Source organism: Eptesicus fuscus, chromosome 22, assembly GCF_027574615.1.
Source record: "Eptesicus fuscus isolate TK198812 chromosome 22, DD_ASM_mEF_20220401, whole genome shotgun sequence".
Taxonomy (NCBI): Eukaryota; Metazoa; Chordata; class Mammalia; order Chiroptera; family Vespertilionidae; genus Eptesicus; species Eptesicus fuscus.
Window position 1 is genome coordinate 5,197,774 of NC_072494.1, and position 18,156 is coordinate 5,215,929.

An 18,156-nucleotide genomic window follows, 5' to 3' on the forward strand; every position below is an offset into this window, starting at 1 on the left:
CTGCACCCCCCACTGAGGATCGAGCCCACAGCCCAGGCATGTGCCCTGACTGGGAATCGAACCGTGACCTCCTGGTTCATGAGTTGACACACTGGCCAGGCTGTTTTATATGTTATTTACCCATACACAAAAATACACTAAGCCTACTGCCGACTGACACTCACAGTGCATTTTCTCTTTACAGACACGGTGACCACCACACGCTGATCATTCCTTTGTTTGACCCTCACGCCGATCCTAGCTGGGGGGTACTCTTATGGCGCTCTCATTTACAACCTAGGACACAGTTGCTGCTGTTAAGGCAAAGAAAACGGCAGGGCCAAGATCTCCAGCCCCGGTCTGTGCTTCCCGCCCCCAAACCTACAGCTCAAGGCAATGTCACCTTAATATCCTTCCACCTGTGTGACTAGTAGGTCCGTTGAAACAGCTAAGTCTAGCCGTTTCTAGAGGACTTTTTACATATTCGCAGTTTATCCAGCTCACAGACCAAAGCAGAAAAATTAGAAAGGGGTCCGTTAACTATGGGTACCAATCAGAGCTACACCTAGAGAGCCAAGACGATGCTCTCTGGGGTGTCACGGCAATTTGCGGGGCTGCAGGGACAGCGTGAGACACTGACGAGCTGGGCTGTCCCCTCTTACAGACTCACAGCTCTCAGCCCCGCGGAGCTTTGGCCTAAGGAAGCGGAGCGCAGACGGGCAGCCAGGCAGCAGACGCCGAGGGGCCGGGAGGAGCCTCATGAAAAAACATGCGCCGAGACACTCGGAGCAGCAGGCAGGGGGGCAGCGGGGTCAGAGGTCAGCCCTCCACCCCGTGGGCTGAATGGGAGCGTGCTACAAATGCAATCGCGCATCAGTGCCACCTGGGATCTCTCCGCTCCGGGCTTTAGGCGACCTCTCTCTGCAGGAGACGATCCCCCTGCGTGCCGAGAAGCTCAGCCGCCTCCACAGAGGCATTCTGTGCTGCTGCTGACACATCAGAGCCTTCTCCTTCACGGAGGGGGAGCAGAGAAAAGACAGGAATCTGGAAACAAAGCTCTCTTCACATTGTTCAGAAAACACTGGATTCTTCTTTTAAAAATACATGTTTTTCTCATTGATTTCAGAGAGGAAGGAAGAGAGAGGATAGAGAGATAGAAACATCAATGATGAGAGAGAATCATTGATGGGCTGCCTGCTGCATGCCCCCTACTGGGGACTGAGCCTGCAACCCGAGCATGTGCCCTGACCAGGGAATCAAACCAGGACCTCCTGGTTCATAGGTCAACGCTCAACCACTGAGTCACCCCAGCCGGGCAACATTTGATTCTCGAGTCCATAAAGTTAGCTTTGAAAGGCGCATCTAACCCCGTTTCCTTAGCCAGGAAGGGCTGTTCCTTCTCTGTGCGCATTAAGGGAAGAGTCATAGATGAGCTGTCAGATAACAGCTGCTGCAGTCCTGGGGCCTTGAAAAATTCATCAGCCTGGGGTTTCGGACTCTAAGTAGGTCTCCTTCAGGCAGCAACTCCTGCCAATGGATCCCCGAGAGGGAAGAACTGGATTCATTTTAGAAACCAGTGGAACCCCTTTCTCTGAGGGTCAATTCAAGTTGACCTGGGACCACTTCTACTTACCACTTCCGCCAACTAACTAGGAAGAAGCTGACTTTTCAGAAGACAAAAAGCTGAGAGGAGAATCGCACTGGGAGGTTAACAAGGAACGTCTGACAATGGAGGAAATAATCCTGGAAGTGTCGTGAGGAGTGGTTGGCATGGGGGAGAGGAGACCAGACGCGGCAGGTAGGACAGCAGGGGGGAAAGGCTGAAATGCTTGAAAATGCTAACTGCACATCGCTTTTAAATTTAAAATCCAACGCTAGAGAGTGAAAGTTAACTCTCTGACCCCGGACGGCTTCTGGGGCACAGTGGAATCCGAAAGCAGAGCTGAGGGCCGGAGGCCGAAATTCCACCTGGGCTGAAATCCCAACTCCCGACCCGACAGCGTGACCTCGGGCACGTGGGCAAGCAGCACCAGGAATACTGATCACACCGACTCCTGACGGGAGGAAGGCATGAGAGCGCTTAGGGCGTACCCCGGCCCGGGCCTGGTGCTCGATGAGGACCGGCTAGCATTTGTGAATCGCTGACTCCAAACCCACACGGCAGCGATGGTGCCAGCCTCGTGCTCTGTGAGTGGCCAGGGGCCCTGGGTAGCCGTGGGGCTGAGTCCCCAGAGGACTCCCGTTAGGAAGGCTGCTGCGTGCTCAGTGTCCTTGTGACCGAAGCCGCGTGTCGTTATTCAAGCACAGTAAGAGATGCGGGCACTCGGGGGAGGACATGTATGAAAAGGTCCCGGGCATTACATCCAGTGCCAACTGAAGGGAGGTGTCAGCACGCATGGTCTACAGCCTGTGGGGATGTGAACACTGAAGACAGGAAGTTGGCTTTTCTGTTGAAAGGAGACGGAACAGGAGAGGATGGGGAAGCAGAGGTACTGACAGGCTAATGCGAAGACAAATGGTCCCGAGCCCGGCCGGCAGGGCTCAGTGGGTGAGCGTCCACCTATGAACCAGGACTTCGATTCCCGGTCAGGGCACATGCCTGGGTTGGAGGCAGCCAATCAATGACTCTCTCTCTCAGCATTGATGTTTCTTTCTTTCTCTCTCTCTCTCTCTCTCTCTCTCTCTCTCTCTCTCTCTCTCTCCCCTTTTTCCTTCCCCTCTGAAATCAGTAAACATCTGATATTAAAAATGACCACAAGTGGCACTGTTTGCACATCGCTAACGCACCAGGCACATTTCTAGGCTCTTCCTCCACTTCCCCACATTTACTTCTCCCAAACCTGAAGGCAGAGTCGTTCATGCATTTCACGCTTATTAAACCCCCACCATGACACAGGACATAAGGCGGGGCAGGAGAGAGCCTTTGGCAGGAGCCCAATCATAAAGAGAGGAAATGGGAGATGAGGAAAGAGTGGTGGGCAGAGGCTAGGGAAACGGGAGAGATCTTAGAGGGTTTGACATCAGATTTAGTGGAACCGCCCGCCCTCCCAAAAAAATACCCTTTGTGGCTTCTTTACAGAGAATTCTTCATGTTGAAGCAAGAGGGGATATAGCGAGACCTATTATGGGGTGGATTTTCTATAAATCAGAACTAGGTTAGGCTCACATATACCCATAAAGACTCCCATTTTAGTAACCTGCTTCGATAAATATATTTTTATTGATTTCAGAGAGGAAAGGAGAGGGAAAGCGAGATAGAAACATCAAAGATGAGAGAAGCATCGATCAGCTGCCTCCTGCACGCCCCACATTGAGGATTGAGCCCGAAACCCGGGCATAGAAACGTGACCTCCTGGTTCATAGGTCGATGCTCAACCACCGAGCCATGCCGGCCGGCCGGGCTCATTAAGTTTTATTACGTGGTTACAGGAAAGGAGTCAAGGCCGTCAGCGACAGCGCGGCCAGCTCTCCTGTCCCAGCATCCCGTCAGCGAGGACAGCTCTGCAGTCAGCGACGGCTCCTCGTGCTCTCGAGACACCAGCTTCCCGGCAGTAACGACCCTCGTTCCTCTTATTTCATCTGAACGTGTCCTTCCTGGGGACCTGGGAGAGGTGACAGGAGCCGATGCTGGTGTCACGAGTGGGCCCGAGCGTGGGCCTTCCTGAAGGGCGCATGTGGGTGACATTCTGACTGTGGCGGCACGTGCTTGGGCATCTTCGGGGTGCCCCAAGCCTTCTGGAGTCTGTTTGGAAACTGGTTCGCCTTCTGGGCATAACTACTAAGGTACCATCCACGGAGCATCTCTGTGCTGGTTTGCCCACACGCATGTTTGTCTTGGAGAGATGATTTGCTCTAAAAACCACCTTTTATTCTTTCTCCTTGAAAGGCTTTCGCTGCCAGCTTTTCATCAGAAGAACTTGCTTATGGGTATGAAATCCACGCAGACGCCATCCGCTGCCCTGGGCTGAGCGGAGTCTCAGGGTGCTGACCTGGTCGCATGAACCTCCCACATTGAGCAGGCCGCTCTCCCCCCGAATCTCATGTATGGGTCGCGTAGGGAACTGGACCTGTGTTGGCAGCGCTGACAGAAGCAGGACCCGGGACAGGGCTCAGAAAATCTCAGCTGTCATTAAAGGGAGCCTCCGAGTCGCTGGTTTGATCCAGAAACATGCGAAAGCAAGTCATGCATGACAAAGCACTAGCAAATACGACATGGTATTCTTGTTCTCTGGTTGCCTGGTGGGGATCCACGCCTGTCCTTTCTCTCTGGTTTTAGCTGATTCTTATTTCACATTTCTCTGGCATCCCCAAGCATGCTTATGAGGAAAGCGAAGTCACAGGCAGGAGGGAGGATGGCCACCTACCCGCTTCCATCAGCAAATACTAGTAAGCATTGCTCTGGTGCAAATAAAATGGCTCAGAATGAGTGTGGGTCTCCCCCAGCTGTTATAAGAGAGCCTTGGATCTATTGTTTTTTCTTTCTTTTTCTTTTTAATATATATTTTTATCGATTTCAGAGAGGAAGGGAGAGGGAGAAATAGAAGAGATAGAAACATCAGTGATGAGAATCATTGATTGGCTGTCTCCAGCACAACCCCCGCACTAGGGATGGAGCCCACAACTCGGGCATGTGCCCTGACCAGAAATCGAACTGTGACCTCCTGGTTCATAGGTCGATGCTCAACTACTGAGCCACACTGGCCAGGCTTCGTTATTCTTTAAGTCGTTCTTTGCCTCAGTCCTCTAAGAGAATTAGCATTCGAGGACATGAACATCCTATGTCTAAGCACAGTGCTATTCTGATATTTGTCTCATTAAATCTTCACAAAGCTTAGAAGGGGTCACACAGCTCCCAATGGGCTGGAGACCCCCTCGACCCTCCACTGCCCAGGCCCCTTTCGGATGCCTCGTGGTAAGGCCTGCTTTTCCCAGGCTTTTCTCCAAAGAGTCTCTTGCCCCCGTGGCCAGGAAGGAATAAAACCGATGTTTTATTAAACTCCGTTTTTCTCTCTCCTAACTGGAAACGGCAGGCAGACTTCCTGCCTCTTCCTTCCCTTCTGCTCCCCGGATAGCCAGGGCTCCCCGAAATGAAATGCATCTGTTACCGCACGGGCCTGCTCTGTGTAGCCTTTGACTAATGACTCGCTGGTGGGAATCAACTCAGGGCTCTGTGCTTTGATAGCGCATTAATAATATATACGCATTAAAGCTCCTTCTCGGAGAATATTTGAGCTCTGACATATCGAACCCTGGCTTTTTAAATTAAAGCGGTTGCTGTGGGTGCATTTTGAAAGCCCAATGGCGTGGGAAGAGGGTTGCATGCATAACAAACAGCCCCGAGGTCAGGGCTCCCCGAGGCGGGCTCCCGGCCTGTTTAATTGTGGTGAGGGGGGTCGGCTTCTCAAGGGCCGCGGTGACCTGACCATCTTCCAGACTGAGAAGGAGCTGAGCTGTTCTGCGGGCTTTGATTTACTAGAAGAAACGCCATAGAGCAACCTCATGGAGTGTCTGCACGCCACGGAGGCTGGGAATAATGAACTAGATGCTACTGTGAGTCCTTCCCGCCAGGAGTATCCAGATGAAAATGACGGTGTTGGGAAAACTGGACAGATGATGCAAAAAAAGAAAGAAAAGAAAAAATAAAGCTAGGCCACCAACTTACACCATACACAAGAATAAACTCAAAATGAATAAAAGACTTAAATGTTAAGTCGTGAAACCACAAAAATCCTAGAAGAAGCTATAGGCAGAACAATCTCAGACATCTCACATAGCAATATGTTTGAGGATACATCTCCTAGGGCAAAGGAAACTAAGGAGAAAGTAAACAAATGGAACCACATCAAAATAAAAAGCTTCTGCCCAGCAAAGGAAACCATCAACCAAACAAAAAGGGAGCCCACTGTGTGGGAGAACATATTTGGCAATGATACATCTGATAAAGGGTTAATATCCAAAATATATAAGGAACTCATACAACTTAACAAAAGAAGACACACAATCCAATTTAAAAATGGGCAAAGGACCTAGACACTTCTCCAAAGTGGACATACAGAAGGCCAAGAGACATATGAAAAAATGCTCCAAGTCACTGATCATCAGAGATGCAAATTAAAACAGCAATGAGGTATCACCTCACACCTGTCAGAATGGCTACCATCAACAAATCAACAAGTGACAAGTATTGGTGAGGATGTGGAGAAAAGGGAACCCTAGTGCACTGCTGGTGGGAATGCAGACTGGTGCAGCCATTATGGAAAACAGTATGGAGCTTCCTCAAAAAATTAAACATGGAACTGCCATTGACCCAGTGCGCCCACTTCTAGGAACCCGAAACACCAATCAGAAAGAATGTATGCACCCCTATGTTCACAGCAGCATTGTTTACAATAGCTAAGAACTAGAAACAGCCCAAGTGCCCATCAGCAGATGAGTGGATAGAAAAGCTGTGGGACATCTACACCAGGGAACACGATGCAGCAGTAAAAAGACGGATGTCTTACCCTGTGAGACAGCATGGAGGGAGCTGGAGAGTACGATGCTCAGTGAAATAAGTCAGGCAGAGAAAGACAAGCATCACATGATCTCACTCAGATGTGGAATCTAATGAACAACATAAACTGATGAACAGAGTGAATCCAGAGACATGGAAGCATGGAACAGAGTGGGGAATCTCAGAGGGAAGGCGGGGGAGGTTAGGGGGGTGGGAGATAATCAACCAAGGGCCTTGTATGCATATATGCATAATCTATGGACACAGACAATGGGGCGGTGAGGGCCTGGGGGGGGTGGGGCGCAGGCTGAAGGGGGTCAATGGGGGGGAAGGGGGGACACGTGTAATACTTTCAACGATGAAGCATTATTTTTAAAAAGATGAAAATGACGCTTGGGACCCGCTGACTGTGCCTGGGGCCCAGGCTGGCACTGTTGCCCCTGGCCTTGTGCACGCTTTCCTAGCTGGTTCTTAGCTAAGCAGTCTTTGCTTCTGGCATTAGCCTGTGCGAGCGGCTAAGGAGTCCCTCCTGGGCCTTTCCCTCAGGACAGCTAATATGGGGACGATCTGTGTTGGACACGTGCCCACATGTCTACCCATACAGTTACATGAACCAAACACGCTCACAGGCATGACTCTCCTCACCAGAGTTTTCTTTCGGAGAGAACCCTAGATTCGGAGCTGCAGAGGCCAGGGGCAAAGCCCACCCTCACCTCGGCCCCTGGCCAGGGGAGATGAATTCGCAGGCTGTGAATTGACGCCCAAGGACGGGCCATCTCAGCCTTGCTGTCTGAGGTCACGCTGTCTCTAGAGGAACTTATCGAAAGTTGAATGATGATTTCTCTCCTCTCGGGGCTACCCTTCATGAGTGGGTTCCTTTCCCATAAAACGGGGGCGTCTACTATTCTCCCCTCTCCCTGTCCGGGGACCAGGGGCCGTGGGGTAGAGGAGGCCATTGCCCCCAGCCTCCCCCAGCGGCGATTAGCAGTCGGGCCGCTACTCCACCAGCCCTTCGGCCTCCCAGGTGTGTTTTCACCGGGCGCGCCTGAGCCCGAGTCCTCTGGCATGAAGCCTTGCCGCTGCAGATCGAGTGAAATCCAAAGAAAGTTAATTAAACTCCTGGCTTGTTCAATTGTTGAATGTGTTGCACAGCCCAACCTGGCCATTCCATAGTCAATGACAATAAAACTCCCCTTAGATGGCCTTTATTGGGGGTTCAAATGGCTCCACAGGGTACTGATGCTTTCAGAGAACCCTGGCTTGGTGGCATTTCAGCGTAAGAGACTGGGTGTTGCAGCATGAGGTTCGTACTGACTCAGGACACGGACACCGTCTGAGTGCGCGGAGCCTGCGGCCGGCCCCAGGGCTTCTGTTTAACTGAAAGTACGGCGGGCGAGCTGGCCATTTTGAACGTATCACCAGAGAGGGTGACCATCTGAATATGGGGCTGGTGGGGAAATAGCCAAATATTAATTGTAGATGTTTATTAGCAGACTGTTTGCAATTGGGTTTAAAATTCATTTGGAAACTGAGAATTCACACTTACGTAAAATTGCCAATAAACCCAACTTCATAAAGGGGTTTGGAGTCAAGTGTCTAATGACTAGGGAAGCGCTGGTAATCGCTGGAATCATCTGGAGGAAAGGGAAGGCAGCGAGGATGAAATGAAATTGTAAGGAGTCTGAGGTGTCCCTGTGTGGACCTTAGTCATCATCCCACAAACAGAGCAGGAAACCAAACGGAAGAGACGTTTCCGTGGAGTTCCACGTGGGGGGGGAGCAGGAGAAACAAGGCAAGGAAGGGCCCCGGTCCTACCACTGACTGCCCACGTGACCCAGGCAGGTCTGAGTCCTTCTCCGGGACTTGGCAGCCATTCATCGGTTAAAGGGGTGGCGGGTGGAAAATGTTGATCTTTTTTTTTCTTTCTTTCTTGCAGCCTCTTTCTTGAGTGTGTGGAAGGCTTGTGAATGGCAAGAGAAGTTGGAGGAAGTGCAGAAGCTAATTCTGATACAAGAATAATAGTGCAAGTTTATTCTCCTTTCTGTCTACCCAACAGTTAGGACATTTTTCTCTTGTGCTTTTCTCTCTGGGTTCTCAAAAGTACATCAGACAGCTATTACCGTGTGTGTGTGTGTGTGTGTGTGTGTGTGTGTGTGTGTGTGTGTGTTTAGAAGAATGTGTGTGGATGTACAGACCAGACAATGATATGTGTGGTTCCTCTGGGAAGATTAAGGCCTTCATGCCCTACAGGTGATTGCTCCGCTTTGAATTCTGTGTACCTGTTCTGTAAACCATCAGGAAAATTTAATAAGCCTTATTCTGTCTGTGGAAGTAGAATGATGATTAAATAATACAGAAAATTAGCTTAATTATAATGAAGGCATTACTTACATTCAAAATCATAACAAAAATAAAATTGATAGTCTATGCCCATCTAGTCGAACATACCATCTTTTGTGGGGGTTTTTTGTAATTTGAGTCTTTAGTAATAGAAGAATACACAAAGCCATCCAGGAGACCAAAAACAATGAGATAAATGCAGAAAATCAGCCTCAGACACTGCGTAGTATACTTGCCTTATCAGACAAGCTAAGACTTATTACCCCAAATGCTTATTTTTGGAATAATCTGTGAACATACCGTCTCGCAAAGCCAAAGGAATTGGCTGAGAACCCTCGATCAAAAAGCACACAGAATGGGTGATCCAGGAGGCTTTCTGATGACTAGTTTTTACTGAGGAGGGCTTTTCCATTTTAAACACCTAATAAGCCGAAGTATTGTTATGTAGAGAATGGATTGATTACTTTAATCCAGCAATTTTCACCCGGTGTGCAGCAAGAATTTTTAAAACACGCAATCCCTGTCCGTTTAGACAGGGGCACTGACCTCTTTTCCCTTAGACTGTCAAATTTAAAAATCACAACGGCCAACACAACAAAAAGTTATACCTATTTTTTGTCATATTGGAAAAATATATATATTTTGGTGTGCCATAGAATGGTAGTAATTGGTTAATTGTGCCAGGAGAAGAAAAAGCTGAAAATCACTGCTTTAAATCAGTGACTTCGTCAGACAGTTCTGAAACTGCAATGAACCAAGCGGCCAGTAGTAGGCAGCACTGCTCCAAGAAACATGCCCCTTGGGGCCAGAGCACAGACGCAGGGAGAATTCTTGTAGCCTGTGTGAGGACCAGACCGAAGTCGAATTTAATCCAGTTCTGCTTTGTAGTGACTTATCTTGTGGGAGCCACTTCTTTTTTGGAATGGATTGATGGATTTTTTTCTGTTTGCATCTTCCTCTTACACTTTCCCTCATTGGAAGCAGAAATACTTGGCAAATATCAGAGCTCAAGTTTTTAAAAGACCATTGATTTTTTTTTCCCCACAGCCTTGATGGTAGGCTGTCCACCCATCATCATCTATGTCTGGGATAGAGATATTGACAGCACAATATTAAAATCTTTTGTTAGAGAATTTGTTTTCATCCAACGATAACCTCTATTCAAAGGTTTGTGCTTGCCTTCATGTGTTAGAACTGCTATTTAAAAGTACTTACACACGGTCCGGCTGGCGTGGCTCAGTGACTGAGTATCAACCCATGAACCAGGAGGTCACGGTTCAATTCCTGGTCAGGGCACATGTCCAGGTTTTGGGCTCGATCCCCAGTAGGGGGTGTGCAGGAGGCAGCCAATCAATGCTTCTCTCTCTCTCTCTCAAAAAATAAAATAAATAATCTTTATTTAAAAAGTCTTCTTATTCTATTATCCACTTTCTTTATTTCATATTTTACCCAACTTTGCCTTATTTCTGGGACAGTTAAAGAAACTGTCTGATGCTCTAGGTCAGCGATTTTAGAGCGGTGTGCCGCAAGAATTTTTAAAACATGCAGTCTCTGATTCTTTAGTCGGGGGCACTGACCTCTTTTCCCTTAAATCCAAGGTGGAGAAACCTTCTTTCTGCCAAGGGCCAATTGGGTATTTATAACATCATTCTCGGGCCACACAAAATTATCCACTTAAAAATTCGCCTGCTGTATTTGGTCAAACATTTCATTAACTCGCCCCTAATGCCTGGGCAGGGCCAGACCGTATACTCTCTCGGGCCTTATGTGGCCCGCGGGCCAGACATTCCCCACCCTGGTTTAGATGGTCAAGTAAAAACATGGCAGCAGCCAACACAACAATAGCCGTCCGGTGTGGATGAATCAAAGTTGTACCTCTTTTTTGGTCAGATCTGCAAAGAATGCAGCTGGGTGTGCGCGGAACTGTAGTAATCAGTGTGTGGGGGCCACGAGACGGGAAAGGCTGAGCGCCGCTGCTCTAGCTCCTCGTCACAACGAAAAGGAAAAGGAAACTGACCCCGGCTTTAGACAAAGGGCTGGAGGCCAGCTGCTGATTCCAACACCTTCGTGGATGAAGAAAAGGCTGGGACCTGAGACTCCCAACTCTACCGCAAAGACACAGCCCTGACCTTGGCCATGTTTGCCGAAACGCTCCTGTGATGGCTGGCTTCCTGAGCTTTCACGTGGTAAGACAATGTCCACTGATTTGAATCTCACAGAATTCATGAAAACACGCTGGAGAGGAGGGGTCGGGGACACACATCCACAGCTTCCTAACCGTATTGTGAACGCTGATCGCTGTAGGCCAGCGGTCGGCAAACTGAGGCTCGCGAGCCACATGTGGCTCACGAGCCGCGGTTTGCCGCTCTGTTGACTAATGAGTTTGCTGACCACTGCTGTAGGCGCTCGCAGCCACATTCTCTGACATCGTGGAAACTAGCTGAAGTTAATAAAAAATAGTTGCCAGGCTACGTCACAGATCACCGAGGGAGCGGAAAGCCCTTTTGGAAACAAGTAAGAATAAGTGACGTGTACCAACCGTCTCCGAAACACTGAAATAGTCGCCAGAGCAGGGTCCCCAGGACGGCAGCTCTCCAACGCTGTTCAGCTCAGCAGCTGTCCCAACAACCTCCCCAGTAAAAATAAACTGCAGCCCGGCCGGCGTGGCTCAGTGGCTGAGCATCTACCTATGAACCAGGAGGTCACGGTTCGATTCCCGGTCAGGGCACAGGCCCGGGTTGCAGGCTCCATCCCCAGTGTGGGGCGTGCAGGAGGCCGCCGATCCATGATTCTCTCTCCTCACTGATGCTTCTCTCTCTCTCTCCCCTCCCTTCCTCTCTGAAATCAATACAAATAAAACAAACACCCCTCTCCTGCCCTATCCCAGCAGCTTTCCCTTTGCTCGGCCTGTCCAGGGAGCTTCGCCAGTGGCTCACTACGCACCTCACCGCTGGAGGTGCTTATGGCCGAAGAGGACAGGGCACGTGGCTCCTGAGCAGGGAGGTGTCCTTGGAGAGACAGGGGCTGAGGTTCAGGTCGCCTCGGGGGAGAGGACCTGTGTCACCGGGTCCTTCCTGTGTGCTCGCTGGGGTCTTTTTCCATGTTCTAAATTAAGAGCCGTGGTCCCGCCTTAAAGGTGATTTGCAAATTTTTTAAAGATAAAAGCGATCCAACCATCCTATAACCAGCAGAACGGCCATCTTCTCTACACAGAACCGGCGAGCATGGCATCGGCCTTAGAGTATCACCTCCCTCGGTTCCCCACCGACCTCCCCAACGCCGCCCTCTCCTTCCCAGCATCCGCTCCTCAAAGCATCAAAGCAACATCCCAGGATGTCCTCCGAGGACTCGGGGGCCCGTGCCAATGCTAACGGGGCTGAAGAAGCCGGCTGGGGAGCCCCCGAAGCTCACTGCTCCTCATGGGGCCTCCTGAGCACGACAGGGTGCCTTCGTTTCCCTTTATTCTTATGGAGTGGGAATACCAGCACCACAGATAATGGGATTGAAATAGCAAAATGTGAACCGCGGGTGACGTCTTAAGCTTCAGGACTTACTAGATTATTCCATTTTTCTGAGCGCAACACAAGCGAGGTCTCGCTGTCCTGCCGAGGGGGGTGCGTGGCTTCCCCGCCGAGCGAACTTCCAAGAAGAGGGGTGGGGAGGAAATAATGGAGCATCCTGATGCTTGAACACAGCCCTGAGCAGTGTGATTTGGCCAGACACGGCCTAATCCCTGCAGGTAGGAGCCCTCAAGGTCACCTTTGAGCGATTCTCAAAAAAAAAAGAGACGTCCACCGTCTGGCCACCTGCCTGGGCAGCCCACGGACCTCGGAATGGCAGCCACTTCCACGGACGTTTCACTGTCCGGCGGAGGTGCTGGGCAAAGGCTCACAGACTGAGAATCCCAGCTGCCCTGTGTGTGCCCAGCCCTTCCCCGTGGCGGAGCACTGTAAACCACCCTTCTCCCATCCGCACACGCCTGTAGGAGCCAGTGAGGGAGGCCGACTACCCCCATCTCTCCCCCTCCCAGTCAGACCACCTCGATGCTTAGCCAGGCAGGGTCCCGCCTGGAACAAAGACCACATCTCCCAGGCTCTCTTGTCGGTGTGGCCACGTGGCCGAGTTCTGGCCAGTATGATGCAGCAACGTTTGTGGCATTTCTGCAAAGGATCTGATATGTGAGGACCCTCCTGTCACCTGGCATGTGGATTCCGTGGCTTGGACGACAAGGTGACCAACCTCGGGGCTAGAAGCCGAATGCTGATCACGGCACAGCAGGAAGACTGAGCCCGGGTCCGAGATACCCAAAGCAGCCATCACGCCATCTCGTCCACCCACCCAGACCTTTCCCCTGAGAGGACATACCACCCATCTCTCTTTTTAAATAGCTTTTTCTCTTTTAAGGATACGTATTTATTGATTTCAGAGAGGGAGGGAGATGGAGAGATAGAAACATCAATGATGAGAGAGAATCATTGATCGGCTGCCTCCTGCACACCCCCACTGGGGATCAAGCCCTCAACCTGAGCATGTGCCCTGACCGGGAATCGAACTATGACCTCCTGGTTCATAGGCTGATGCTCAACCACTGAGCCACACTGGCCAGGCCATAACCACCCATCTTGTCGAGTCTTATATGCAGTGTTTAGCTGCTTGACCTACGGCAACTGAACAGAATACAGGGTGGGGCCAAAGGAGACTTATAGTAGTGAGTGCCCAAACCCAGGATTTCTTCTTTATTCCTATTTATTAATGACTGATTACTGTCCACAGGAACAACTGCAAACCTACTTTTGCCCCGCCCTAGCACACAGGCCAAGTCCCTATGTCTGCTCTGGGCAAGAAACGTGACTGCCCCCCGCTGCACAAATTCCTCTGCTCGCCTAACGATGCCACGTTTGCACAAGACCCCGGAGAAGACACAGCCTCGTGTCTTCCCCAAGAAGCAAAGGCGCAAGCTCGGCGCTGCCTTTGCACGTCAGCCCAGCATCCCGCCACTCCCATCCCACCGCTGACACAGGCGCCCTCTGCCACCGGAAACCTCGCTGAGAAGCACACGAGGTCTGTGATTCGGCCTGGGCAGACGTCCCTGAGGGCACCACTCGTGCCCCAGACCAAAGGGGTCCGCAGTACAGCCACTGCGTGAAGGCCCACAGCTATAACCGCTTTTGTTTCATTAGTGCCATAAGGACAGTAAATCGCAAGGACTGGAGGAGTGCCCTGGGGGTGCCCTCTAGTGTTAGAAGTCCCCACGGTAGAGCCCTGGGATCCTAAATACAGAACCATGTTCATAAGGTGGTAACCTCAGGTCTGCTACTGGGGACACCACGCGCCTGTGGGGCTGTCTGGCCAGCCCTCTGCCTGACCATACGCTCTGCAGGTCAAATCACTCTTGTCCCTGTTTTACAGAGGAGGAAACTGAGGCTCTGAGGCATTAGGTAACTTGGCTGAGACTCTGCAACCAGCTCGTGATGGTGATTATCGCTGAATCCAGAGTAGTCTATAAGCTTTAAAATATTTTACCTGCACAATCCTATCCGTTATATTTTCTCACTGCAGAACTACAATAAAACAATCTAATCCCGCCTCCATTTTATATAAACAGGGGCATTTCTTAAAACAAAGCAAAGAAAAAGAACACAGAAAAAGGACCTGATGGAATTTGTCTGCAAATGGTAAGAAATGCTAGAATACAAACGAAGCAGATCACGCAAGTGTGGGTGTCCTTTTTTCTTAGTTCCACCTTTGCTGACAGTTTCCATTTCAGGGTGACCTGTGTGTTGCCATAGCCAGGTCATAATCCATAAGCATCAAGACAGGAAGGAGACCCTCCCCCGCCCGAATGGCTGGTTCTTATGTAATTACATCTCCCCACGCCCTTCCTTTGGGAACAGGTCTGAATTATTCCCACCTCTTTGTTGAGCTGCGACTTTAATCAAAGGAAAGAGCCTGAAAGAAGCCAAGCTCTGAAAGCCTTCATTCAATGCGCGCAGCAGTTTCTCCGGGATCCAAACAATAAATGAGTTCACAACAAACAGGTGGGAGGGGATCAATCTTTCTGTTCAAAACAAAATGCGTGCATGGGTGTGTATGTGTGTATATGTGTGTGCATGGGTATATATGTGTGGGCATGGGTGTATATGTGTGTGCATGGGTGTGTATGTGTGTGCATGGGTGTATATGTGTGTGCATGGGTGTATATGTGTGTGCATGTGTTTGGGGGGGAGTAATTTCTATTCCATTTAAAAAATGCATATATATTAAAAACATGGTAATAACATTAAAAGTTTGTCATTAGAATAATTCTTCCCGTGGGTGCTGGAAGCTGAAGAATTAAGATACGCCCAGGAGAAAAATTCAAACAGAAGGCCAGAGCTCCCTCTTGCTTTTCCTTGAAGAAGTTCACCCAAACCTCTCCTCGGAGACCGAGGTCGCCAAGCAGAGAGCCAGCAGCACGGGCTCCTGCCTGCGTCCCCGCAGCCTCTACACACGGGCCACGTTATTCACAAGAGAGGGAAGCAGTAGGGAAGAAGCACTTTTAAAAGGAGAAATACTCACAAAGCCATTTCAAACTGTTCCAGCCATTTTTTCTTTAAATCTTTTGTTTTGCAATAAAATTCTAACCCATTGTGTCCTTGGGTATGGATGAGGTAGAAGCCATAAGACCACTGTTAAAATTAATATTCCTCAGGTTAATACGGATCATGCATGAGTAACATCACGTTCCCAAATTCACTACACCACCACCATCACCATCCACAGGCCTCTCGCAACGTTAAACTGTGACCCATCAAGACCCCCGCAGTCAACTTCACATCCACAACCATTTCTATGCCACATGCGTCCGACCGCCTTGGTCACCAGCATTTGGGATGAGCCTATCAGCTGTGACACGGTCCCACTCTTTCCCCTGATCAACTTCCAGAAACAGAAACTCCTGAATCGATGCATTACCCCTCCCGGGAATGGATGGGCCCATTTTCCTAGAACGTTCCAAGTGCTGAGTAAACCACAGTTATGAATCTCCCAGAATTCACCTTCTTGTTTTCTTTATCCGTTGTAGGATTGTTGGCTATTTTGTACTGCTGAAGATCTATTATCTCCTTCATTTCATAGTTGTCACCTTTTCTTTTACATACAATCACTGCCAGGTCGAATAAGAAGATGTGCCTGAGAGAGAGAGAGAGAGAGAGAGAGAGAGGGAGAGAGAGGCTGATGTAAAACGGTTTGGAAGCACGTGTTAGTTCTTCCCTTATAAACTGATTAAACCAAACACACGTTTCCCTCTGAGGTGACGACAATGGCAGCGCTGCACTTCGGAAAGGGTGAACTGTGAGCACCGTACCCCTCACTGCCCGTAACTGAACGAGTGGCCTCGCTGTACCTGTTTCCTTATTTAAAAAACAGGAAAAACGTTTTCATTTGTGTGTTTGTTTTGTTTTGTTTTGTTTTTTTTTTGTTCATCCTCACCTGAGGATATTTTCCCATTGGTTTTTCAGGGAGAGTGGGAGAGAGAGGGAAGGACAGAGAGAAACATCGATGTGAAACACATTGATTGGTTGCCTCCTGCACGAGCCCTGACCAGGGTCCGGGCCAGGGAGGAACCTGCAACCAAGATACATGCCCTTGACCGGAATGGAACCCGGGACCCTTTGGTCTGCAGGCTGAGGCTCTATCCACTGAGCCAAACCAGCTAGGGCAAAAAGAGAAAAAAAGAAAGAAAAATTTTAATAAGAACAACAGGCACACTCAACATAGCTATAAGAAACAACTGAGCCAGGCCAGTGTGGTTTAGTGGTTGAGCGTTGACCCATGAACCAGGAGTCAGGGTTCGATTCCCAGTCAGGGCACATGTCTGGGGTTTCGGGCTCGATCCCCAGTAGGGGGCGTGCAGGAGCAGCTAATCAATGACTCTCATGAATTACTGATGTTTTTATCTCTCTCCCTTTCCCTTTCTCTCTCTGAAATCAGTAAACATATATTTTTTAAAAAGAAACAATTGAGATTAGCCATAAGAAGTGTTGCCCTTGAACAATTACTTTTGTTTTAGTTTAAAAGCTAACCATTTACAGAATAACATGAATGAAAACAACGGCAATTAACTTCTACTGATGTTATTAGGATCAGCCCGAATGCCTTTCACCACGATGACTGACACAATTTAAACCCCCATGGCCATCTGGGGAGCTAGGTATTAGTACTGTCATTTACTGTGGAGGAAACTGAGGATTGGGGAGTTCATTTGCTGAAGGTCATGCTACCAGTGAGGTGCTGAGCGGGCTCCCACCTGGCCCAGCTGTGGGCCCGTGCTCTTACCCTGCAGGCTGCTCCTCGTGGTTACAGGCAGGAGCCACCTGAACCACCCCGAGAGGCACAGGAGCAAAGCGCAAACTAGAGAAAACTGCTGCTATTTCTCTTTTCTTATTAAAAACAACGTACCTGGGGAGAAAAACTATCATCCCATCACCCAATACCAATCCTTGTACCTTTCGATAACTCCCTGTGATTTATACGCACACATTTTTGAAACTATGACAATGATACATTCGTGCAGCGTTAACACTTGGGTCACTTTCAAAGCCTATTTTCCTGGAGATGCTAAAAGGATGTGTGTGTCTCCGGGAAGCTACCTGTAGAGCCTGGGTATCAGGCGGAAGCAAGAGCTGATGCTGCCCCCTGCTGGCTGGCTTTCTCATCTGCAAAGGTTCTAGGAAAGGGCCATTTCAACCAAGTGATAATCACATAGAGTTTGGGACACCAGGCCAAGCTTACTCATCTCCAAGGACTCCACCTACGAATTCCCCTCCAGAAAGGCTCACTCACACAATGATCCTCCTCAAACATCTTCCTTCGGACATCTGGTATTATTTTTTTGTTATTTTAAAATGTAGACCCAAGAAATGAAACAACTGTTTTGTGATGGTAGTTAGCTGTGCCGTGGTGTCTCTCTCTCCTCTCAGTGTCAGGTGTACTTCCTTTTACCCCGGCTGCCATCCTCTAGCTGCCATTTCCTACTTAGGAACTTAGACAAATCAACGGACGCCAAGCAGAGGGGACACCACCTGACGGATGTACATGAGGAGCGTTTAGGAAACGGAGGCTGGTCGCCCCTTGGCTTCTTCCTCCGCGTCCCCGCTCTGCCGGGAGGAGCTGTGTCTGAGGTCTCCCCGGGCTCGGACACGAAGGGCTTGCTCGGAAAGCGCACGCTCCTCGGCCTCACCTCTCTTGCTTGGTGTGCTTGTCCAGGGTGGTGATTCGAATCTCACCGTCTCCCTGGGGCCGTCCAAAAAGCAACACTGGTTGGTTCTAAAAGAGAAAATGTACGTGGCTCAGGGTTTCACAGT

General features: G+C 49.7%; 1 protein-coding gene across 1 annotated transcript in view; it reads right to left on the bottom strand.

The window, feature by feature from the left end:
• The window catches only part of VAV3 (vav guanine nucleotide exchange factor 3), a 169,210-nt gene that overhangs the window by 81,823 nt on the left and 69,231 nt on the right, over positions 1-18,156 (bottom strand). Inside the window, exons 13-15 of the mRNA XM_008147095.3 lie at positions 18,033-18,118; positions 15,850-15,982; positions 15,371-15,480 (exon numbers count right to left, since the gene is read on the bottom strand). Of these exons, the coding sequence (XP_008145317.2) occupies positions 15,371-15,480; positions 15,850-15,982; positions 18,033-18,118 (329 nt within the window). The remainder of the gene's footprint in view (positions 1-15,370; positions 15,481-15,849; positions 15,983-18,032; positions 18,119-18,156) is intronic.